The sequence below is a fragment of the Spinacia oleracea genome, chromosome 5 (genome assembly GCF_020520425.1).
Source record: "Spinacia oleracea cultivar Varoflay chromosome 5, BTI_SOV_V1, whole genome shotgun sequence".
Classification (NCBI taxonomy): Eukaryota; Viridiplantae; Streptophyta; class Magnoliopsida; order Caryophyllales; family Amaranthaceae; genus Spinacia; species Spinacia oleracea.
Window position 1 is genome coordinate 3,351,197 of NC_079491.1, and position 24,316 is coordinate 3,375,512.

The 24,316-nt window shown below is 36.7% G+C and overlaps 2 protein-coding genes, 1 long non-coding RNA gene and 1 pseudogene across 7 annotated transcripts; 1 reads left to right on the plus strand and 3 right to left on the minus strand.

Annotated features, from left to right (window-relative positions):
- Positions 1-127: 127 nt before the first annotated feature.
- LOC110777064 (peptidyl-prolyl cis-trans isomerase CYP63) lies at positions 128-7,604 on the minus strand. The gene is made up of 14 exons (XM_021981671.2): positions 7,412-7,604; positions 5,769-5,866; positions 5,583-5,637; positions 5,269-5,357; positions 4,371-4,395; positions 4,219-4,257; positions 4,013-4,130; positions 3,738-3,898; positions 3,276-3,636; positions 2,717-2,808; positions 2,315-2,513; positions 1,507-1,845; positions 1,341-1,427; positions 128-882 (listed from the first exon to the last, which is right to left on the minus strand). Exons 2-14 carry the CDS (start codon positions 5,844-5,846, stop codon positions 435-437), a joined length of 2,091 nt encoding a protein of 696 aa, XP_021837363.2. The 5' UTR covers positions 5,847-5,866; positions 7,412-7,604; the 3' UTR covers positions 128-434.
- Positions 7,605-9,706: 2,102 nt separating this feature from the next.
- On the plus strand, positions 9,707-18,372 carry LOC110783610 (uncharacterized; annotated as a pseudogene).
- LOC130460740 (uncharacterized) lies at positions 13,853-14,402 on the minus strand. The gene is made up of 2 exons (XR_008920833.1): positions 14,264-14,402; positions 13,853-14,186 (listed from the first exon to the last, which is right to left on the minus strand). It is a non-coding gene; the product is annotated as an uncharacterized lncRNA (long non-coding RNA).
- A 278-nt stretch (positions 18,373-18,650) lies between the features above and the next one.
- LOC110783600 (peptidyl-prolyl cis-trans isomerase CYP63-like) lies at positions 18,651-23,591 on the minus strand. Of its 5 annotated transcripts, none has more exons than XM_021987955.2 (7): positions 23,329-23,591; positions 22,055-22,116; positions 21,787-21,947; positions 21,397-21,685; positions 21,220-21,311; positions 20,834-21,040; positions 20,605-20,742 (listed from the first exon to the last, which is right to left on the minus strand). In XM_021987955.2, exons 3-6 carry the CDS (start codon positions 21,911-21,913, stop codon positions 20,871-20,873), a joined length of 678 nt encoding a protein of 225 aa, XP_021843647.1. In that variant the 5' UTR covers positions 21,914-21,947; positions 22,055-22,116; positions 23,329-23,591; the 3' UTR covers positions 20,605-20,742; positions 20,834-20,870. The 5 variants fall into 5 exon arrangements, with proteins under 5 accessions (XP_056684223.1, XP_021843647.1, XP_056684226.1 ...); XM_056828248.1 differs by having other exon boundaries at positions 22,055-22,125; XM_021987951.2 differs by having other exon boundaries at positions 22,055-22,151.
- Between the last annotated feature and the right edge of the window lie 725 nt (positions 23,592-24,316).

Genomic DNA, 24,316 nt, shown 5'->3' on the forward strand with positions numbered 1-24,316 from the left:
ACATATATTAAAATATTCCACTCTCCATTTTCATTAGGTGCTCAATAAATGTTAATTAGTGATCACTGTGCACCTGATGTATAATCCAAATTGTGCATTCTAATGGCAAAAGAGAAGGATCCTCATGTAAGTAAAAACACAACTCATCGATCCAGAGGTTAACTAGGATCTCTCTGGTTCATTACCAAATATCCGCTTTTAAGTTCAAAGCCATTAAAGTTCAAAGAACTAATGCTTACCAATGATACTTGACATATCCAATGACCTAAAAGATGTTCTACTTCTCAACAGACTTTAAAATCCACCTAAAAAAACATGCTAAACATTTTGAACCAAAGTAGACTATCAAAAGTCAAATGTGCTGAGTCAACTCACAAATGAACATGGACATAATGTTTAACTTCTGCAGCAAAAAAAACTACCTTGATGCAGCATCAGGATTCAGGGCTAGCATCTCCATAGGCCACCAGACCTTTCTGCCCGACAACAGGTGAGCTTGAAGTTGACTTAATAGGAGATGTCGAGCCTCTCTTTCGGTGTTTAAGTGAACCAGCTTCGGGCGAGCTTGACCGAGATGAGCCGCGTCTCCTTGACCTTGACCTTGACCTTGACCTTGATCTTGCTTTTGCTGGAGAACGTGCACGGGGGCCAAGACGGGACCGTAGCTTATCACTGATTTCTGGGCGTGTCTCCCTTCTTGGACTAGACCCACGAACTGGACTCCGGCTCTGATCCCGATCCCGCCTTGGACTGGAACCACGAACTGGACTCCGGCTCTGATCCCGATCCCGCCTTGGACTGGAACCACGAACTGGACTTCGGCTGCGACCACGCCTGGGTCCACGTCTATCACTTGGACTGTGGGAGAGACTTCGGCTCCTCCTGAATCAAAATGCCATTATCAACATTGCCCAAATCAGTCTTCAAGACATAAAAAAAACAGACAAAGTCTAACTAAAAACAGAAACAAGCCCTAGTTTTCGTCATTTGGATTCATTTAAAGCTATGTTACTCGGACTTGGGTGCTTGAAGATGCAAATATCGAGCATCTGACACCAATATTTGAGGTAAAACGAACAGTCCGAAGAACATATGTAACCATCCTACTGACCAAAAGAAGGCTCTGTGTGTTCGACTTATTTTGACTTATTTCAGACAAAATAAGTTCAGATAAGTTTAGATAAGCTCATTTAAGTTCAGATAATATAATTATTTTCCAAACATTTTAACACACAAATAAGTTTTTTCAGATAAAATAAGTTCGGATAAGTTAATATAAGTTCAGACAAAATAAGTTGAATAGAACGGAGCCTAAATTGAGAATTGGCGAGAAAGAGAACCTAGGGGATCTTCTCCTTGGAGGGCTTCTATATCGGCGGCGAGGTGACCGATCTGAATAGCCTCTGTAGCCCAAATTCCTGTTGGACCTGTTCAGACAAAGAAAAGTTAATTATGAGGAAGTCTTACTCTCCTTTTAAGTTAAAAGCAAAATACCAACATACTTACCTATCACGATTCCTGTCATAATAATTCCTACCACCACCACCGTAGTTGAATGGCCTCTGAGGTGAGCGTTCTGGAGAAGGGGTCCTGTATCGGCGTGCAAAGGCGAATTTCTCAGTGAATCCTCGTCCCTTTCTAACACGCGTAGGTTCACCATTTTGAGAGGTAGTTTTAGACATTTCTTGATCCCGAGCAGGAGGAGGAGGCAGAACAAGCTCCTCAGCAGGAACTGTATCCTCATGATGTGGTTTGGGACTCCCCTCATGCTCTTTAACGGGGCTTAAACTAGTGTCTCTCCTTGGGCTAGTTTCTCGACTTTTCTTTGGACTAGGAGACCGGCCCCTGGAAAAAGAAATCCAATTACTTATTAATTATAAACCATTTCATAAAAAAATTGGAATCTTAATCCCCGTTTGACTATTCATGTATATCTAAGGGCAATAGCAATAGTGCAAACCTCATCATGGTTCATTTCTATGCCAAATCATCATTTTACAAACCCCATTTTCAACAAACCTTGTGCTAACAATAGACAAACCTATTTAAAAATTTATGTATGGGCCTATCCCTTCAACTCACATAAATATAAAATATTTGAAAATTTTTACTTTATTAGATGCAATGAGGTTTGTTTTTAGTAACCTCTCTTGAAAAAGCTTAGGCTAGCAATAGTAAGGTTTGTATACAAACCTCAAAAACATGAAACAAACCTCATGAAAAACCTCTTATTGCTATTACCCTAAGGATAACCCTACAACAATTTTCCAAAGAAAGGAAAGCTATCCAACAAGTAGGTTATTCAGAGACATACCTAAGTTTCTCTCTGCCTTTGTCAGAAAATGACTCCTTAACTTTCTCAGACTTTGTTTCCCTGCCATTTGCACCATTTGAATTACGTTCAGTCAATCGCGACAATTCACCCTCCACCTCTGGTCGGTTGATCACAACTATCTGCACACAAGCCTTCGGTTGCTGCTCCTCAGTAGGTACAGATGATTTCTTCTTCGACTCTGGAACATCAACACACCATATAAGTGAAAGAATAAAATATTATTATTTCACTTACATACAGGAGTATGATCTACCTTCCTCTTAACATAAAAAGAAAAATGCAAAACTTCAAATCATATACATAACATGACCAATGACAAGAAACAGAAATGCAAAAAGTGGAGCTATATCTAAGCAGCATATGGATTATGAAAAATCTTACTTGAAGAAGTACGATGTCTAGACTTTTCTTCCTCAGAGCCACTTTTGCTGCTTGTTGTTTCACTGTCACTGGCACTTGAGCTTTCAGGACTCCTGGAAACAGAAACGGAAAGTAGAGCATCATTATGCAAGATAAGTAGATAACTACTCCCTCCGTCCCCTTTTTATTCTTTACATTTGGTATCATGCACGCGATTCAACAAATAATTAACGTGGATAAAGATTCTGTTTTTGTTTAACTTAAATAATGCAAATTACGTTTATGAATAATATTTTCACTTTTATCAAAAATTTGGCATTGGAAAAATGAGAAAGATTTAATGTTCCAATGGGGAAGTGTGAGAGATTTAATGGTTAAAATGACCCAATGAATTTGATTGGTTGAAATAATCATTTGACACGATTTTATGCAGAATATTAGGGACTTTTATGCTACAATATAAAAGGAAAGATTCTAAGTGTAAAGATTAAAATGGGACACTAGAAACGGAAAGCGTAAAGATTAAACTGGGACGGAGGGAGTAACAAAAAACATGACGAAAGACGGCTTATATACACACCTTTTAGACTTGTGCCCAGATTTCTTCCTATTACGTCGAATTCTCTTGCTACTCCCCCTACTCCTTTTCCGTACTCGCTTAGGTATTTTAGTTGATCTCTTTCTCTTCCGACGCCTTCCATCACTGGAAGAACTGGAGTCAGATAAGGAGGCATCTGACTCTGAACCAGAAGAATCAGAGTCTGAACTGTAGGAATCAGAATCTGAATCAGATTGATCTGATGAGCTACTATATGAGTCAGATGAAGAATACTTCCTCTTCTTTCTCCTCCTATCTTTGGGAGATCTCTTACGCCGTCCTCTAGCTTTGCCATCTGAGCTATCGTCAGAACTTGGAAGTTTTTTCAATTTTTTTACTTTCCCTAAAAGAGATGTTCATAAGCAGTGCCAAGTCAAGCAAAAGTAGATAAAATAAGCAGCAGCATAACAAATGGATCCCGTATTAACATATTTCTAATCTCACCTTTCTCTAGCTTTACGGCAGATTCATTATTACCAGAAGAAACTTCGCCACAATCAACTATTTTAACTTGTTCAGTAGGTCGTCCCTCTGAAGTTCCAAACTGTTCCATTTTCTTCACAACCTCCATTCCTTCCACAACCTTTCCAAAGACAACATGCTTCCTGCCATATGATAGGTCAAACATCCATCATTTCCAGTGTAGGTGCACACATCACATGACATATGACCACAATCATCATAAAGTTTGAGGAAAAAGAGTAAAGATTGACATGTACCCATCAAGATGAGGTGTACGCTTGAAGATTATAAAAAACTGGGATCCATTGGTATCACGACCACAATTTGCCATAGAGAGAAGTCCAGCTTCTTTATGCTCCAATTTAAAATTCTCATCTGTACAAAAGAGAAGACAAAAAAAAATTCATACAACCAACACCAAAGGAAACCACCAATATCAGGCAACTGTATGATTGAATCGTACCTGCAAACTTGCCGCCGTAGATACTTTCTCCACCAGTGCCTGCAAAGCAGTAAAATTTTGTTCCTTACATCTGGGCATAAACGTATAAGTTAAACAGAAATCTGAATCAATCTAATACCAAAGAAAAGGGATCAATAAGGAATAAACAATACCATCTCCCTTGGAAAAATCACCCCCCTGTTCAATAAGCAAAATGGTCAGAGTGCCATTGGTATATGTTATTTCAAGTATAATGCAGAAACAATTAGCAACCAACAATATGAAAGGGGAAAGACAACAACTCGGATATAAATTACAGGAATGGATGTGAAACATTAAAATAAACAGGCCTTATGCAGTAACTATTAAAGCAACATTCCCCACTGATGAAAAAATTTCAAAAGTCCAGATTAAAGGAAGAATTTTAAATCCTCTGTTCTCATCCCTTAACTCGGAGAATATACACTTACCAAACAAGAAAAAAGGAGGGCAGAATTAGGATCGTAAACAAGAATATACATGCCTTGTTCAGAGTTGACAAGGATAACACAGTGGAAATCATCCTACCGAAACAAAGAACTTAATATCTTGCAAGTACCAGACAGCTCATGGAATGGAATTCTTAAGCACTATCATAACCATTTGTATTTATTGAGAGCATAAGCAGTGGAAAAACCAGCCATTTCAAAAATCCCAGCTCCAATATCCAATTAATGTATCTACTATTCTCAAGAGAGAATCAACAAATCACACCGTCACAATTAGTAAAAAAACAGAAACCAGAACTGAAGTTAAATTTCCGAGACAATTCAACAGATTTCATGAAGAGGAAGGCAACATCAAACAGCTACAAAGACATGAAGCTTCGGAGTAGTTTAAAAGTATGAATTCCAGATAGAAACATAGATAAAAATTGCAAAACGAAAGATAACTCTCTCTTATGCAGATAAACTCTTCGAAAGTGCAATATTCAAATAAGATCAGCAACACCACAGCCTCCCCTTCCCAACGGACATATTGAAGGAAAACACAAAGGAAAATTGCAAAAAAATAAAGAGAGTACGAAAGTACTTGGGCCATAAATCCTTGAATTATGCGGTGGAAATTTGATCCCTTGAAGTGTAACGGTTTCCCTGTAGTAGCTCCCACACCTTTTTCACCTGAGACAATAAAAAACATGCTGAGGTCTGTTATCGTTGAATAAAAATAGAAGACAGAATGGACGCTCATAGACAAGGCTCAGTCACGGTTCTTCTATCTTATACTCTTAAGGGAACAGTCTAAATTGCTTTACTTGAAGATTGTGTTTCATTCAAGAGAAGAGATAGAAAAAAAAAATACAAGCACCTATGAATCTATGATAAAGGTTTTAAAAAGAAATAGACCTGTGCAGAGTACCCGGAAGTTTTCTGCAGTTTTAGGAACAACATCTGCAAAAAGCTGCATGGTCAAAGCCAATTGTTAACAAACTGACATATAAGAATATCTTCATGTAGAAAAAGAGAATGCCTATAGCACTAGAAAGTAGAAAAGTGCAATGAAAATAAACAATATAGTTGAATCCGAATTACCTCTATGATAATTTTTTGGACAGGATTCCCACCGATTGATACATCTAAAAACACATGAGGGTTTTTTTTCTTGGCCATATCCCCTCAAACTGTAGAACCTGAAAAGGAAGTTCATTTAGAAATAGACTCAATTCCAACTAGGTCAGATGCTACTATGCTAGTCATCAGCAATCTCCAACTTTTTCAAGATAAGAAAAGCTTCATCCAAAGAAGAAAAAGTATAATCAATTTCTGTGGTCATTTGTAGTAACTTTAAGAGTTTGAAGCTATTAAAAGCAATGAAGCATACATTTCAACAAAATAAAGCTAGTAGCTAATACAGGACATTTCTAACTACCTACATTAACAGCTAATAATCTTCAGCCTCAGCAATTAGTTGCTTGCTTAGTTAGATAGTGCTCCCTATATGCACTGCAGTCAGCAATGGCATTTAAGCAGTGGTAGCATGTCATATCCTTCTACATAAATGTCCAATGGACAGAATAGGGCTTGGTCAAACCAACTAAGGTTTCTAGAAACAAGCATCACACATTCATTTTCTACCATATACAATTTGTTTATACCGTGTTTCAAAAATCCACAAAAGCCATAACTCTGGACTTGCGAGATAAGTCAGATTATACTAAGCATCGCTAGCATCAATTGACGCAAAACCAGGAGCATACGATTACATCAAAGTTGCAAGACTTACAACTCAGTCCTATACCAACATGGTAAAGTAACCAAGATCGTTTCTGTTCCATCGTGCACAAAGAGGAACAAAAGCCACAGCTGAATTACTGAATAGCGATTGACCTTCGACAAAAATCACAATCTAGATTAACTACCAGTCAAACAGGTCTTAATAAAGAGGACAACACATCTCCCAAAAGTTCATGCCATGCCATGGAAAAGCTACAAGTTCATATCATATCAAAGATGGCATCGAAATGTTGACCCAAAATTACAAAGTGAATGCCACCATATATTTCAACCAAAGGCTAGCTGAATTTTGCAGGTAAAAACCGATATACTTGCGGATTAAGAAAGAATCACGGACCCGCGACAGTAAGAATAACAAATATGACTTTATCAACCAGGTTAAAACAATCCCTTCTACAAACTCTCAACAAATAACAAGACTGAAACTCAATGAATAATTCAACACCCACTAAGATGCACCTCAAAAAAAGAACCCTTTTTTTTGCTCTCTATTCTAGTTAATTCTATTAATCCCCCACATTATGATTGTTAACAAAACTATATAAACAAATAACTAGGCTATAAGTAATGAGGAAGAGTTAGCTAAATTTGAGGCAATTATCAAAAAGGTAGAAATGTTTGAAAGATATAACTATATAAGCTATACCCATCAACAAACAACAGCAATAATCCGCAATTTCAGAGTCATTGCCTGAGAAAACCCTAAATCCCTAAAACCCTAAACCCCACCAAGCAAAAATTGAGTTTCAAAAACAAATTCAAGAAGAAGTTATAGAATCGGTAGATAAAAGCATGAATTTCACCCCCAAAATCAGCATTGTTTACCAAACGGAAACAGACGAACAAAATCTTCAACAATTCACGCAAATTATAAGCTTAAAACAACACAAAAGGAATAAAGAACAAATAATTGATTTTAGAGTAGGCGGGAAAGGGGTTACCTTTGATCGGAGAAAGAGTGTTTCGACGATTTCAGGGAAGATGAGGAAATGCGTTGAAAGTGTCGGAAAACATCAACACATAATTGCAGATAGTGAGAGACTGAGGAAGAGGAAGAGGAAGAGAGAGGCTGCCGAGCTCCACTGAATTTAGAGAAAGATTTGCGTAGTACTCGTAATTTCTTTCATTTTTCTATTTCTACTAAATTCTTTTGCAAATTTTCTCTTTGTTAGGGCATTTTTATATTTTTACTCAATTCTTTTGCAAATTTACTTTTTGTTAGGGCATAGATTTTAACCCTTAGGCTAAGATCACTAATAATTCGATATTATATATTTTGGAGTATTTTTATTTTACTTTTTTATTTTTTTTTGACGTTTTATTTTCTTCGTTTTCTCTTTAGTTTCAATGTTTTGATTTTTACGTTTGTCAATACAAATATTTGATACTCCGTAATTAATATATCTAATTGTAAAAGTTGTAAAAAGTTGATATTGTGAAAATGTAAATCAAGATGAATCTTACAAGATCCTACATGCCTATATATTTTAGTTTATGTATAATCGTCAAAGTCGGTTAAAGAAAAATAAATGAATAGTTCAAAAGTCAATACGTTGCAACGTACTAAAAGAGAGTGAAGGAAGTAGCTAGGAAGTATAGCGTATCAATATTATCAACTTAGTCGAGTAAGAAACATCTTTGTACAATTTTTATCTACAAGATTCTAAAACGGTGAGTTGCAATGAATCAATACTCGTTTGAATTAACAAGAATCGCATGATGAATTTTTTTCTAGTATGTAATAACCGGTCTAACTTTTTTTGCACTTGACCTATGAATAGTAAAGTGATTCGAAGGATTATGTCTTTCGGTTCTAAATTAATATCAAGGTTTCCGATTTTGAAATGCAAACTACAAATGGGGAGAATTAAAGTTGCCGATTTGATTACTCGGATTGGGACATTTTAAGTTCCGAGTCATGTCCAAGTCATGTTATATCAAGCCATAAAAAGCTCAGGAGATCTCTAAAGACTGGAAGATATTACCCATATCACCTCGTGTGCCTTAACTATTCTGTTGTAGTTTGCATTTTATTCTACTCGTACTACATACCTACAATATTAAAGCTAAATGACAATAATTTTATTCTACTCGTACTATATACCTACAATTTATTCGTCTAAATATTCCATCAAATTTTTACTTAAGTGGGATGACCCCAAATTTTTCATTTGTATTTCAAATATTTTTGATGTTTAGCTAAATTTATACATGAATAGTTTTGCGGTTTTGCTTTTGCCTCATAGTAGACCAGATCAAAAGACATGTCGAGTTAGGTCGGATTCAATCCGGACATCGACTAAAATTTAGCTCATTAGGTCCGGTCGGGCCGAGCTAAACTTCAGGCCGAATTTTCTATCCGAAACTCGTTATTTCGGGCAAAAAATAGCATTCGGATAATTTCAAAATCGGATCAATTTATAAAACTAAAATTTTAAATTTGAGTTGACCAAACCCCATCAATTTTTTTTATAATCGGCTTGGACCAGTTCGGGCACAAAACAAACATAAAAGTTCTACCCAAACCCATATTTCTGAACCAGGTCGGATCAGCAGGCAGGGCTCATGATGATCGGGCCTACCTAAAAGGATCCACGTCTAAACCATTTCAATTAAACTACAGAGTACGACCATTAATCCCTCATTAGTTCATTAGTTAACTCAGTTTCTCATCTCCAAAATTAATGGCGAACGCATCACCAAATTCCACCACCAACGAAGAAGATTACTCAGCCTCAGCAACCCTCACCCACTTCGACCGCCCACTCCCACTCCTCCGCCGCCCCATCACCGCCGGCCCAACCGACAACCCGAACCTCGGCCCGTACGTCCTTGCATTCCCAAACCCACAATCCTTCTTCTCTTCCCTTAAAATTTCCGAGTCGAAGCTTCTGGAACAGTGCGAAGCCGGGGTACGAATCGGATGCTCAATAACCGCATCAAACAACTGTAAACCTCCATGGTGGAAGACCCTTTTCGGGAAAATCGATTTTAGAGAGAGAAACGAGTGCGAGGAGAGAGAAATGGCTGCTTGTCTTCAAGGGTCGAAGGAGAAATGTTGGGAATTTTCCAAGGAGAAGTGTTTGGGCCCGTTTGGGTCTGCCCGGATTGCCTGTAGAGAGGGAAAGTTGAGAAGGAAGGAGGTGGGTCGGTTGATTTCTTGGGTCTCGGGTTTGGGTCTTGCAAATAGGAATTCTGGGTTTGAAATGTTGGTTAGTAATCAATTGGGGTTGCTTCCTGAGTTGAATTTGAGCTATGAAATCACTTATTTTAGAGGGTCTGAGCTATTAAGAGATAGAAATCAACCTAATTGATGATGCTAGATAAAGGAAGTTGGCTTACATGGTAGCAGTGTTGAAGATAGAGTGATTTATAAGGTTTGTAAGTGACAACATAATCATATGGTGTTTTCTTAACATTGTCAAATTTTCATCAATTTTGTTTATTTGGCTATTTTTTGTCATTTCTACATTTGATTATTTAGTTTGGTAGCTGGTTTATGTTCTTCATGTTATCCATGTGTGCAGATTATTGTAACTTTTGAATCTTAGTAATTTGATGGCTAACAAGTAACAAGGCCCCATAATGGTATTTATTTAATTGATTTGTTTGTGTGAATGATTCTTGATGAATGTTGTTGGGGGTTTATACCTTGTGTTGATTCCTCACAACTCGGAATGTCGATCGTACCTTGTATGTGCTCTGCTTAATGAGTTGATTACCTCTATACAGTCTCTTGGTTGTATTAAATATACCTAAGACTTTTTTTTATTAGAAGTTTAGTGCTTGGAAGAAATTCGAGAAATTGGGCAAAGGATTTTTGGTTCTTTGTATTTCTGATTAGTGTGGAGATTAAAAGAGCTAATTGATGGAAACACTAAAGAGACTGAAGAATGCAAGAATTTTAAGGATTAGTTAGTGTCCTTTTGTCCAAAAATCTGTAGAAGATAAGAATTAAAATTTGAGGATTATAAACTATGAAAAGTTGCATGTTTTTATTATGGAAGGGATTAGTTCTTGTTAAAATAACATGTTTCATTACTTTGAACATGTTCTGCCCTTTCCCAAAGAAAATAGAAAGCATGGTATACTGGAACCAGGGAGTATTTTTGTTAGTTGTTTTATGTTCTTCATGTTATCCATGGGCATGATGTGTGCAGATTATTGTAACTTTTGAATCTTAGTAATTTGATGGCCAACAAGTAACAAGGCCCCATGATGGTATTTATTTAATTGATTTGTTTGTGTGAATGGATCTTGATGAATGTTATTGGGGGTTTATACCCCGTGTTGATTACATTGTCAACTTTTCATCAATCTTGTTTATTTGGCAAGTTTTTGTCATTTGTGATTGTTGTGGAGATTAAAAGAGCTAATTGATGGAAAGATTAGAGACACTGAAGAATGCAAGGAGTTTAAGGATTAGTTAGTGTACTTCTGTTAAAAAATCTAGAGAAGATAAGAATTAAAATGTGAGGATTATAAACTATGAAAAGTTACAAGTTTCTGTTATGAAAGAGGATTAGTTCTCGACTTATTGTTATAATGACATGTTTCATTACTTGAACATGTTCTGCCCTTTCCCAAAGAAAAGAGAAAGCATGGTATACTGAAACCAAGGAGTATTCTTGTTAGTTGTTTTATTGCTCTACTGGGTTTGCCTTCGTCGTGACTTCACTTGTGCTTTCTTTGTATTTATTGCATTGAGGAAGTTTGCATGAACTCATGATTTGTTCGTTCTTTGGTTTTATCTATGGTATCGTTGAAGAATGTTGCAAGCAATGAAGTATACACGATGCATGCATCACAAATAATTCACAATATGTATACATTCAGTGTCAGTCGTAGTGAGTATTTACTATTTAGACACACTTGCTCACCTTTTTTGGCCTTTCTGTTATGAATCTCTAAACTTTTATGAACATGCTAATTGTTACTCATACCTTCCTCCTCGTAGAACATTATTATTTTACTTCTTATGACTGGACAACCCAGAGATTTGAGATTCCTCTTTACGGAGTACAATTTAGTGCCTAGCACTTAAACTAGGAAGATTTTGTCCCCTGTATGTGGCTTGTCAGTAGACCTGATTATTGGGCATGGTAGCTCAATGGGTATAAGGGTTGGGTCATGTTAATAGGGTTCTTATTTGATAGGATTCTTATTGGACAAGGCCTTTATTGGACAAGGTCAATATAGGGCCGAACTTATAACACAATGATTTTGAAAACTAAAATAGTTATGATATAAAATATTATATGGATAGCTTCGTATTCACTTGTATTCATACGACTTTTTTTTTTTCTTTTCCCTTGCTCGGTTAGTGACCCGCCCACTACCGGCCTGCTATTAATCTGTGACTCGGTTTGACCCGCTAAAATTAACCCTTTCATTACCCAACGCTTTTGACCCGCACCGACCCTGATCCGACCCACCCAATAACCAGGTCAACTTGTTGGTAGATCCCATGAATGCTTTGGTTGCATCCACACATTCTGCATTTTCAGGGGAAGTTCTACGGCTTCTACACTCGAAAAGTGGTGGAAGTTGTTTATCTAATCCTCCTTACTTCCTCAGGCAAGTGGAAACTTCAAAGTTCAATGGGATTTGACCTGTAGAATTTCATGCAGTCAGCCAAGCAAGTTTTGACACTTCCTAGGAATTAAATCTCTTAGGAAATTGTTGTTTCTTGCAAAAGTGCAAGTGTAAAACCTCTTCCATCAGACAGTTTTGCACCTCTTGAATTGGCATATCTTTTTTTTGCAATACCTTTCAAGCCCATTACTTGAAGTTGGTTTTTATGTCTCTTCTTTCTTTTTTTCCTTGTTTCTTTAATCCTAACACTTATAAAGCCTTGAACTTTCGTTACTATTCACCCAATAGTGCTCTCCCCATTTTGCCTCCATTTCATGCCTGATTTTTTTTTGGCTTATTCTTATCAATAGTGTGTGGACGATTCTACCCACTGCCATTTGCTGCCTGCCTGCCTCGTGCGTTCTTTTTCCTCTCTCGCCTTTCCCTGATCTTTGCTTTCTCTGGGGCTGTTTCTCCCCCTTCCATTTTCAACAAACCCTACTCTCATACTTCCATTCTCCTCCGCCCCCTTCACCGTTTTCTCTTTCAGATCAATTTTCATCAAAACTCATACTTCTATTCTCCTCCGCCCCCTTCACCATTTTCTCTTTTCAGATCAATTCTCATCAATCTATGTTCTTCTTCAAGATTATGTCGGTTTATGGCGATCGAAGGATCAAATTCGAGGATTATGAGAAGGAGCCCGAGTATGGAACTGTGGACATAATCACAAAAATTTACACTTTCGTTTATCTGATTTGATCATGCTAATTCAGCCTACTTGGTCCGTTTTCGCTGGTTTTGTTCTTGATTTTTCTTTTTAGGCTAGTTTTTAGCATTTGATTGTTAGTTGATAGTGCATTCTACCTGATATGAATTGAGGGAAAGTAAACCCTACCGTCTTTGTGAATATCTCTATAAGGTATGACATAAAAAACACATCCATTCTTAACCTCTTACCTGCGTTCCCCTATGGACTGTAATATTGGGACTTTGAAATCACAGATAGGAAAAAGATAAGAGAGAGTATATTTTCCAAAATTATAGCAATTTCCATCTCCTCGATTTCTGTAACCCAGGTAGATGGGCCCAACAATGACTTGAATAGCCAATTTCAGAGGCTGAAAGTTAATTCTGGCGGCGTAGTTTTACCAGTTCTATGAATTGTTGAAGTCTTATTTAAAGTGTGTTCGTTATAGAAATATGAACTACCAGAGGAACATAATGATGCAATCCATGATACAGGATTCGTCCAACAAGTGGAAATCACTGTCATTGCACTGAAGTCTGAAAGACTGCAACTCAATGGTCTGGACCTTCCATAATTTTGTAATTGAAGAAAACCAACAACAACCTAACTATGTTTAAGAACGTTAGATATTGCAGTGTTAGATAAAAGATTCTAGAGAGAGCTAAAGAGAGGAACCAATAGTACGTATCTGAGAGATGAGTAGAGAAAAAAAATGTAATATGGATATAATAGCTGTGGTCTCTGGGCATACCTCTCCTTTTATGAACTTTGTCTGTTGGGATTAGCAAGTGGTTCGACTTGCTGCTGCTGGGAACCCAAACCAGATTAGGTCTATAAAAGTGTATGGTGAGATTAGAGGTTGCAATGTTACTATGGTGGATAGTAGAATGAGAGAATGTGGTGTGATCGCAGGAGGGGGTCTAGCTGCTGCTGTCCCCTCCTCCCTGGTGACCAGATGATCTTCTCAGGTTATGGAACTTAATTGTTCTGTCAAAATGGAGTAATTTTATTGAAGAATTGTTTTTACAAGGCTCGTAGTTTGTGGAAATCATGTGAGTGTTAGAATTAAAGGTTGTGTTTATTATGATAACAGAATATCGTCATTTCCATCTGTCTTGCACGAGCTTCAAGATTTTGTATTGTCTATTGATGAAATCGCCTACAGTTCTTCCTATGTACTGGATAAGAGGGGTGGGGATTAACATTGTGCAATAAGCTGGAACTTCATCATAGTGGGCTTCTGAGAAACTTGTTCAATGCTCTGTTGTATTCTTGCTACCTGGTGTTTCTGATGATGGTCCTGCCTCCGTCGATTTAGCAGGCTTCTTATTGGGGTTTCATGTTCTAACACTAATGCTTCTTTAGGTGATCATGTAGTCTTGTCGATGCACCTGTTAAATTTATGAGCAGCTTGGTTTAATAGTATGACTACTAATTGACTGTATAAGATGTTAGCAAATATGTCTACCTTAAAAGAACCGAATTTCACAATTAAGTTGCTTCAATGACCTGAGCACTGCATGCTCTCTTTCTTTCTTGCTGAAGCACACGATTTTCAAGTTGCAGACATGAACTATGGTCCAAGCTTAGTTAAACAGGCCCAACTCCAAATTAGCTTCTGAATCGACTCATTAAGGCAGGCTGACTCGGGAGCGGAGAATGGATGGATGGATTTTGGGATGCCGGTTAATCTTGGTAGCTTGGGGATTAAGACTACTACGCAAGTCCATTACAGTACTGGCAATGAGATGAATTATGGCCTTTCAAGGACAACCGGTTTCCCTCCATGAGTAGCCGAGGCAGCTGCAAAGGCGGCCTGTGATGCCAACAGAAGAGAATCCCTTGCATCAGATCAGAAGCATAATGGAGAAGCTGGGAGAGAAAGTTTCAGGAAGGGGAGAGAGGGGAAAAAAACCAAGTACACGAAAGGTATTACTGCTATCTCTGTCCTGTTTCTTATCACAAATCGAGCAAAAAAATAAGAAAGGGGTAATCAGTTGAATAATACCCACCGAAATCATCCACACACGTCTTCTCTCTCTCTCTCCTCCAATTCCAAAGATGGATAGATAACATCCCCAATTTTGACTCTCAAAATCTCTCTTAGCTCAAATTCCCAATCATTTACTTCGGAAAAACCCTAATTTACAGTATGATTCAAACTAAAAAAACCCCAATTAGCTATGCTGTTCATAATTTTTCTAGGGTTAGGGTTTAATTTGAATTTGGGCGATGCATTAAAGGTTCCCTTTAGGGTTAACAATGTTCTCCCAGTTTCACCACGCCAAATTTCATGGCCCGTACTCAATAATCTTCACAGTGCGGTTGATTTGATGCCTTCTTTTGTGGGTTCGATTCGTCACAAAATAATGAGTCAATTCAATTGAAAGGGGCTTGCTTTTATGAGAATACTGCTCGCCTTGAGTTCACTGATTCCGGCGATAAGGGTTTGGGTGGTGGTCTTCTTCACCTCACGGTATTATTTCATGGAAAAATCACGTGTTAATCAGTGTTATTAATACTTAGTTTCTATTTGATGATTGAATTTCTTATTGTGTTTCTTGATCACAATTTGTTATTGGGTGGGTCTGATTTTTGTATATAAGCTGTTTGATTGTATAATTTGGGTCAAATTTTTAGATTGGTTGTTATACAGTTCAGTTTTCTGACATTATTGTGTTCATATTGAAGTATAATACTCCCTCCGTCCCAAAATTATCTTCCTGCTTTCCTAAACGAGCGTCCCATAATTATCTTCCTGTTTCTAATTTTGGCTACTAAGGTCCCCACTTTCTCATGTACTATATTAATTAAAATTGAATTGAAAACCCCACCCATGTACTATATTCCACTTTCCCCATGTACTATATTCTCTTTTACATGTACTTTATTCCACTTTTCCATACAACTCAATCATCATTTATACTTTATTCCACTTTTTCATGTACTATATTCCACTTTTCTTAAAATCTGTGTTTTTGGTCAAACAGGAAGATAATTATGGGACGGAGGGAGTATAAAATGGTGTTTTGGGAAATCTTTCATCTTTTTGCTTGATCATGAACCAAAGCAGTCTCTGTACTCTGCAGTTAGCTTACATCATACAAAAACTGATAATCAATCATGAACAGTTCGGCGTTGAACTAATAAGAGAGGAAATAGAATAGCAAATAGCAGAATGTACATAGGAAGAAGCTATATATAACAAGGCAAATAACTACTTATTATAAAATAGGAAAAACATTCCCATGAATCCATGATCATATTTAGTGGACAACACACTAACTACACTAACACAAAAAGCCTGAGCAACTAACACATGCTCATAAATAATAGGAAGTTAGGAACTAACTAACCACTAATTTAAAGCATTTATTCCAACATTCAGAAGTCCGGGTTCGTATTGGATTCACAATTAGTGATAAAATTTCCATGTTGTTTGTTGGATGAAGAATCTTGCACTATTATCCATGAGTATGTTGATTCTTATTTATTTGTTTTGTAGAAGAAATGATATTGATATGCATCAATATTCTGCTGTTTTTATGATAAGTTATCGGCTAAGTTTCGCGACTATATTCCTATGTTGACCTCCTTTACCTTGTTTTTTTACAGACATCTTCAGCCCACAGTCATACCTGTATGGATCTTTATGTTTTTGCAACTCCCTACAGGGTTACTTGGGATTATTACTTTGCCTCAAGTGAGCATACGCTCAAGATAGATTCTTGGGAGGAAGCTGCTTAGCTGGAATATGTATGGTTTAGTTCTAGCCTGTTTTGTTTAATGTCTGTATCTAATGTTGGGACAAACAATTAACTTTCTGACTGGCCATGGAGCAGGTAAAACAACACTGGATTTCTGTGTTCCCAATGCCATCTGGGGGACTTCCTTTCTTTGTTGGCCGTTTTGCCTCTATTTTCTGATTCTGTTTGGGTCAGCATGCACATGGGTGCAACATTTAAGAAGCGTCCTCAATCTTGGCGGACGATCATTAATCCTGAGGATGTCCATTCTGGTGACTTTATTGCTGTTTCAAAGATCCGTGGTCGTTGGGGGTGGATTTGAGACACTAGAGAAATGGGTCACCGGGGCATTTGCCGGTCACACGGCTGTTTGCCTAAATGATGAACAGGGTACTCTTTGGGTTGGTGAATCAGGGCATGAGAATGAAAAGGTATCTAAACTACTTGTGAATATTTAGAGAAGAATCTTGAAAGTAATGCTAGTTTTGTTCCTTATATCCAATGTTTGGGTTTACTCATTCAATCATTTCATTTGCTATTGCAGGGTGAAGAAGTTATTGCGATCATTCCACGGGATGAATGGTGGAGACTTGCGTTGAAGGACAATTCCAACCCACAGATAGCTTTGCTGCCCTTGCATCCCGATGTGCGTGCCAAATTTAACTCTACTGCTGCTTGGGAATTTGCACGAAAGCATGTCAGGCAAACCATAACATGATATTTAGTTGGATTGATACCATAGGCGACAACTTTCCACCTCCTCTTGATGCTCATTTGGTATACCTCTTGTCTGTGATATAAGCTGTTTCATCTTTTTTGCTATCTTTGAATAAGAAGTTTTTTTTATTTTGCTTTCCATAACATGATATTTAGTTGGATTGATACCATAGGCGACAACTTCCCACCTCCTCATGATGCTCATTTGGTATACCTCTTGTCTGTGATATAAGCTGTTTCATCCTTTTTGCTATGTTTGAATAAGAAGTTTTTTTATTTTGCTTCTTTTAATTCCTTTCTAATTTTCATATTTATGTCTAGCAACAAAACATGTTTGAAGTTGGCGTTAGTGAAATGAAAGTATTTAGTCCCGGATTTGAATTTTATTGTCATATGATCTACTTAACTATAGGTGTGGCTCTGTCTATAATGCTTCAGGTCATTTCTGTCATGTCTACGTGGACTAGATTACAGCAAGCATATGCAGCAAATATGTGGAACGAGGCTTTAAATAAGAGACTTGGAACTGAGGTATGCATGTCAATCTCCCTGCCTTTCTAAATTTCTTGACCGAAACTATGTTTTTGCCATTAGATGAGTTAAAAAGAAGTAAAATAGAGTAAAACAGAGTTTAAAGCCAGAAGTAATAGCGTACTTTCTCCTCGGTGCCAATACGGCTCAAAGATCTTTGATGCCCATGCTTTGGTACTCTGGTCGTTATGTTTTATCCTAAGGAGTCTTATCGTAGGTTCATCCTTTTTATGACTCTATTTCTCTATCCTTTTTAACAGAGTTCACAGTGAGTACTATTTCTCTATCCAAACGTTTTTGTTTTGATTATTGTATTTCAACATGGATGTATCAATAAAACTGCAGATCCACGATGCATATATGCTGAAATATTCGAGAGCAACACAACATAAGCAACTAAATATTCGAGGCCTTTAAAATGTTGATGGTTGTTTAGGCTATATATGTTTGTTATTTATGTACCACGTTGTAAAATGTTGTGGAGCAATACATAAGCAACAATTTGCCGCATTTTGTAATTTGTATATATGTATGAGACAGTCATCTATTGTATATAGTACGATTAGTTGTTGCTTTTGGAGAATCGGTTGTAATGGAAAACAACCACTTGTAAAAAAAAAACAACATATACACTTGACAAATTATAGTTATTTCCATCAATCCATCACGAAACTAAAAAGTTGACAGAGTATAAAGTTTTTGGTGTACAAGTATCATTTGTTAAACCTTTCCTACATCAATAATGGTTTTTTTTAAAAAAGATTAAGGAAAACTATCACAATGAACAAATTAGACAGCACTTAAGAAAACAATGTGTCATAGTACAATCCCACAAGTGATATAATGAAGAGAAAACAAAACTGACAATCCAATTGTTACTATACATACAATAGCGTAATAACAATTGTTTTTCTAGCATTTACCATAAAATTGTGAATGCTAATCTTTTACGTAATATTTTTACAAAATAAGTTTTTTCAATACCTTGGGGGAGCGTACGATGCAACAACTAGTTAATAAAAATTAGAAGAAAAAAAGGCTTCCATCAAATGGAGATGCCAAAGGAAGGTATTTGAGATGTAAATGTGTGTTATACATGAACATTGTTTGATTCATATGAGTTTAACACTCATCGAAGATTTATCCTAATTCTCAGGATGAACCTAAGAGTTAGAAATGAAGACAAAATGGAGACAGCCTGTTAGTGGATATTATAGAGTTTAAGGGAATGCATTATGCAGTAGACTGTAAACAAACAAAATGACCTCAAAAAAAAAAAAAAAAAAACGTTACAGAAATGAACTTTTTACATGTCTCCATAAACATAATCTTCAACAACTTCACCATAACCATAATCACCATTTGGTCCTTGGTCAGATTTCAATACCCGATCAACGCTTTCTTGGTCCAAAACACGAAGGCGGCATGAATTTGGTATTATGTTTAGGTTTACCCTTGTAGAAGTAAGTCTGTCTATATAGATAATCTGTTGAGGACAAAGGTTATCTGTCAATGAATTACAAACAAACAAAAAATGAGAAAAACAACTAATGCCATAAACAACAATGTACTTACGAGCAACAGAAGAGTACAACCCCCGTAACCCTCCTTCGACGAGTTGAATTTTTTTCCATATTTCACAAGCCAGTCCAACACATATCGTGCCCAATTATAATCAGCTGATTCACTAGCTAAATATAAGACGCTTGCATGCAACGGGCTTATCCAACCACGTTTCTGCGTTGGACGTAAAATGGTGCCAAGTGCATATAATAAGAAGTGCTTTTGAAATGTCTCTTTATCTTGAGGCTCGGAAACGATTTTCCCATAAACCTCTGACTCTGTAATAGCTCCATACATGGTATTCTGCTTGTACAACTTCTTGTTGTTAAGAGCGGTACTCTTGTTCGAGTAACTTGGGAACAATAGATGGTGACCGGACCGTAACCCTAAGACCAAACCAACCAACTCCTCATCTATTTTCACTTTGTAGTTATCTCTTATTTCAAGTTCTAAGGTGTTGGGATCAAACCTACAAGTAATCCCATACCCAAATCGTGCATCGATATTCCCAATCCTCATGAATAAAAGTTCCTCAAAACCCATATCAACAACCCACATCTTTTGTTTTACGGTTAAGTTCGAAAGCAGAGTTGCAAATTGTCTAACAGCACATCCCATTCCAGGAATCTGAAAAGAAGAAAATGGGCTTATTGCGACTATACTAACTAATTTCATTCACAAACTGCACATTAATGTACCAAACATGCTCATGCTCATGCTCATGCTCATGCTCATGCTCATGATTGTGTTATATTGCTTTAGTGTACGAGATTTGTTTAATTCATTTGATGTTCAAATTAGTAGAAAAAACATAATTATACCTTCCGGACACAAGGAGCAGGTTCTACACTTCCCCAACTGTGCATACTAGTATTTCCACCTTTGACTTTACATGACCCGGTGCTCTGTAAATAGAAACTAACATTAATATATTATTATGTGAATTAATATGTCTATTAAAAACATTTATTATCCAAATTTTAGTTGCATCTTTAATTAAAGAAAACGTACCCTAGGTTTTTTCGTTGAGGGTGGTGGTTGAACCGTCCGTTTTACAGCCCCCTTTGATTCTTCTTCGATGTCAAAGTGTTGAACAATGTGGACAACTGTGTTTGATTTAGTCAGTTCAACGAGGTCGTAAAAATCAGCTATATCTTGTATTGCAAGACCTTCCTCATGCAATTTTTCAATGTCGGCAACAAACCAGATCGTGTATTTCTTACGGCAACCCACCATATGAATCACCTTCTTGAGATGTATAAAGCTTAAACGTTCCCTGTCTATCAGAAGCATCTCCGATAACCCTTGTTCGTAACCCTTTTTGGGATGAAGTATGAACTTCCCATGATACCATATGTTGAAGAAAACAATGGGCGACCAATTGCATGGTCTGAATTGAAGAATATAAATCTATTAACAGTAAATCGACAATTAAATTTGCAAGATATGGATGTAAAATCAACTTTGTTGCAGATACAAACCTAAGTTTCTCTATGCCTTTATCAGAAGATGACTCCTTCACTTTCTCAGAATTTGTTCCCCTGCCATTTGCGCCATTTGAATTACGTTCAGACGTTCAGTCAACCGAGAAAATTCATCCTCCACCTCTGGTGGGTTGATCACCACTTTCTGCACATGAGCCTTCTGTTGCTGCTCCTCAGTAGGTATAGATGATTTCTTCTTCAATTCTGGAACATCAACACACAATATAAGTGGAAAAATGAAAGACTATTTTTCACTTATTATACATACAGGAGTTCCTCTAACATAAAAAGAAAAATGCAAAACTTCAAATCATATACATGACAACAGAAATGCAAAAACTGGAGCTATATCTAAGCAGCATATGGATTATGATAGATCTTACTTGAAGAAGTACGATGTCTAGACTTTTCTTCTTCAGACCCACTTTTGCTGCTTGTCGTTTCACTGTCACTGGCACGTAAGCTTTCAGGACTCCTGGAAACAGTAATGGAAAGTAGAGCATCATTATACAAGATAACTAATAGAAAACATGACGAAAGACGGCTTATCATATACACACCTTTCAGAATTGTGCCCAGATTTCTTCCTATTACGTCGACTTCTCTTGCTTCTTTTTCGTACTCGCCTTCCATCACTGGAAGAACTGAAGTCAGATAAGGAGGCATTTGACTCTGAACCAGAAGAATCGGATTCTGAATCAGATTGATCTGATGACGAGCTACTATTACGTTGACTTCTCTTCCTCTTCTTTCTCCTCCTGTCTTTGGGAGATCTCTTACGCCGTCCTCTACCTTTGCCATCTGAGTTATCGTCAGAACTTGGAAGTTTTTTCAACTTTTTTACTTTCCCTAAAAGAGATATTCATAAACAGTGCCAAGTCAAGCTAAAGTAGATAAAATAAGCAGCAGAATAACAAATGGATCCCGTATTCACATATTTCTAATCTCACCTTTCTCTGGCATAACAGCAGATTCATTTTTACCAGAAGAAACTTCACCACAATCAACTATTTTGACTTGTTCAGTAGGTCGTCCCTCTGAAGTTCCAAACTGTTCCATTTTCTTCACAACCTTCATTTCTTCCACAACCTTTCCAAAGACAACATGCTTCCTGCCATATGATAGGTCAAACATCCATCATTTCCAGGCTTCCAGCACATCACATATGGCCACAATCATCATAAAGTTTGAGGAAAAAGAGTGAAGATTGACATGTACCCATCAAGATGATAATCTTCAGCCTCAGCAATTAGTCGTTTTGCTTAGTCAGATAGTGCTCCCTATATGAACTGGAGTCAGCAATGGTACATAAGCACTGGAAGCATGTCATATTCACTGGAGTCAGCAATGGTATATAAGCACTGGTAGCATGTCATATCCTTCTACATAAATGTCCAATGAACAGAATAGGGCTTGGTCAAACCAATTAAAAGTTAGAAACAAGCATCACAAATTCATTTTCTACCCAGAAGCATCACTCTGGACTTGCAAGATAGTCCAGATTTTACTAAGCATCGCTAGAATCAATTGACGCAAAACCAGCTACATCAAAGTTACAAGACTTACAACTCAGGCTTATACCAACATGGTAAAGTAATCAAGATCGTTTCTGTTCCATCGTGCACAAAGAGGAACAAAAGCCACAGCTGAATTAGTGAATAGTGATTGACCTCTGTCAAAATCACAATCTAGAGTAACTATCATTCAAACAGCTCTTAATAAAGAGGGCAACACATCTCCTAAAAGTTCATGTCATGCCATGGAAAATGGATGGCATTGAAATGTTGACCCAACTTGGCAGTCACTTTAAATTACAAAGTGAATGCCACCATATATTTCAACCAAAGGCTAGCTGAATTTCCCAGAAAAAAAATCGGTCTCCTTGCGGATTAAGAAAGAATCACGGACCGCGACAGTAAGTATAACAAATTTGATCTATATCAACCAGGTTCAAACAATCACTTCTACAAACTCTCAACAAATAACAAGACTGAAACTCAATGAACAAACACCCACTAAGATGCAACTCAAAAAAAGAACCCTTTTATTTCCTCTCTATTCTAGATTAATTCTATTTAAACCCCACATATGATTGTTAAGAAACTATAAAAACAAAGAACTAAGCTTATAAGTAACGAGGAAGAGCTAGCTTAATTTGAGGCAATTATCAAAAAGGGAGCAATGTCTGAAAGATATAACTATCCAAGCTATACATATCAACAAACAACAGCAATAATCCGCAATTTCAGAGCCATTGGTGGAGAAAACCCTAAACCCTTAAAACCCCAAACCCCAGCAAGGAAAAATTGAGTTTGAAAATCAAATTCAAAAAGAAGTTAAAGCATGAGTTTCAACCCCGAATTTAGCATTGTTTGCCAAACGGAAACAGACGAACAAAATCTTCAATAATTCATGCAAATTATAAGCTTAAAATAGCATAAAAGGAATAAATAACAAAGAATTGATTTTAGAGTAAGGGGTAGAAGGGTTACCTTTGATCGGAGAGAAGGAGTGTTTCACGATTTCAGGGAAGATGAGGAAATGCGTTGAAAGTGTCGAAAAACATCAACACAGAATTGCAAACAGTAAGAGCTCCACTGAATTCCTAATTTCTTTCATTTTTCTATTTATACTCAATTCTGCTTAACTCCCAAGTTTGTTTTTTTTTGTTTTTTGTTTTTTTTTTTTGTTTTGTTTTGACATGGGAGTTCTTTCATTTTTCTATTTATATATTATTCTCAATTATGCGTAACTCCCAATTCAAGTTAGAAAAAGATCTGCGTAACATTGTTAAGCCGTTTTTAAAAGTGTTAATTTTATCGAGGATTGTGATTTTAGTTAGAGTATATGATTTATATAGAGGTGATCAAATTTCTAAGTTGAAAAAATAAATAAATTATATGGTGAATTAATATTAAGTGTTATAGAAGGAGATGAAATAGTAGAGGTTGAATATGAATTCAATGGTGAATTGATGATGGATGAGGAAGATGAAGCAGAAGATGTGTTGAAGTTGTGAAATGCTTCGTATAACAAATAACAACATGAAAAATTGGAAAAAAAAATTAAAAAAATTAAAAAATTAAAAATCCATGGATGAAAGAAGGAGGTAACACGTGTCATCTAACAAAAAAAATTCATGGATGAAAGAAGGAGATGACATGCGTCATCTAATCATGTATGGTTATCTTTTTTTAGATACTAGGTATATATTCTTTAGGAAATGTACTCTTTGTGAGGGCATGGAGTTTTTAACCGTTAGGCGAAAACCATCGATACCCGACTTTATCGATTATGGAGTACGGAGTATTTTTATTTTCTCATTTCTTTTCTAGTTGCAACGTTTTGAATTTTACGCTTGTATCTCTAATTATGAAAGTTGTTAAAAGTTGGTATTGTGAAAATCTAAATCCAAATTAATCTAATAAGATCGCACATGCGTATGTTTTAGGGGGCGTTGGTAGGGTATCTTCAAGAAAA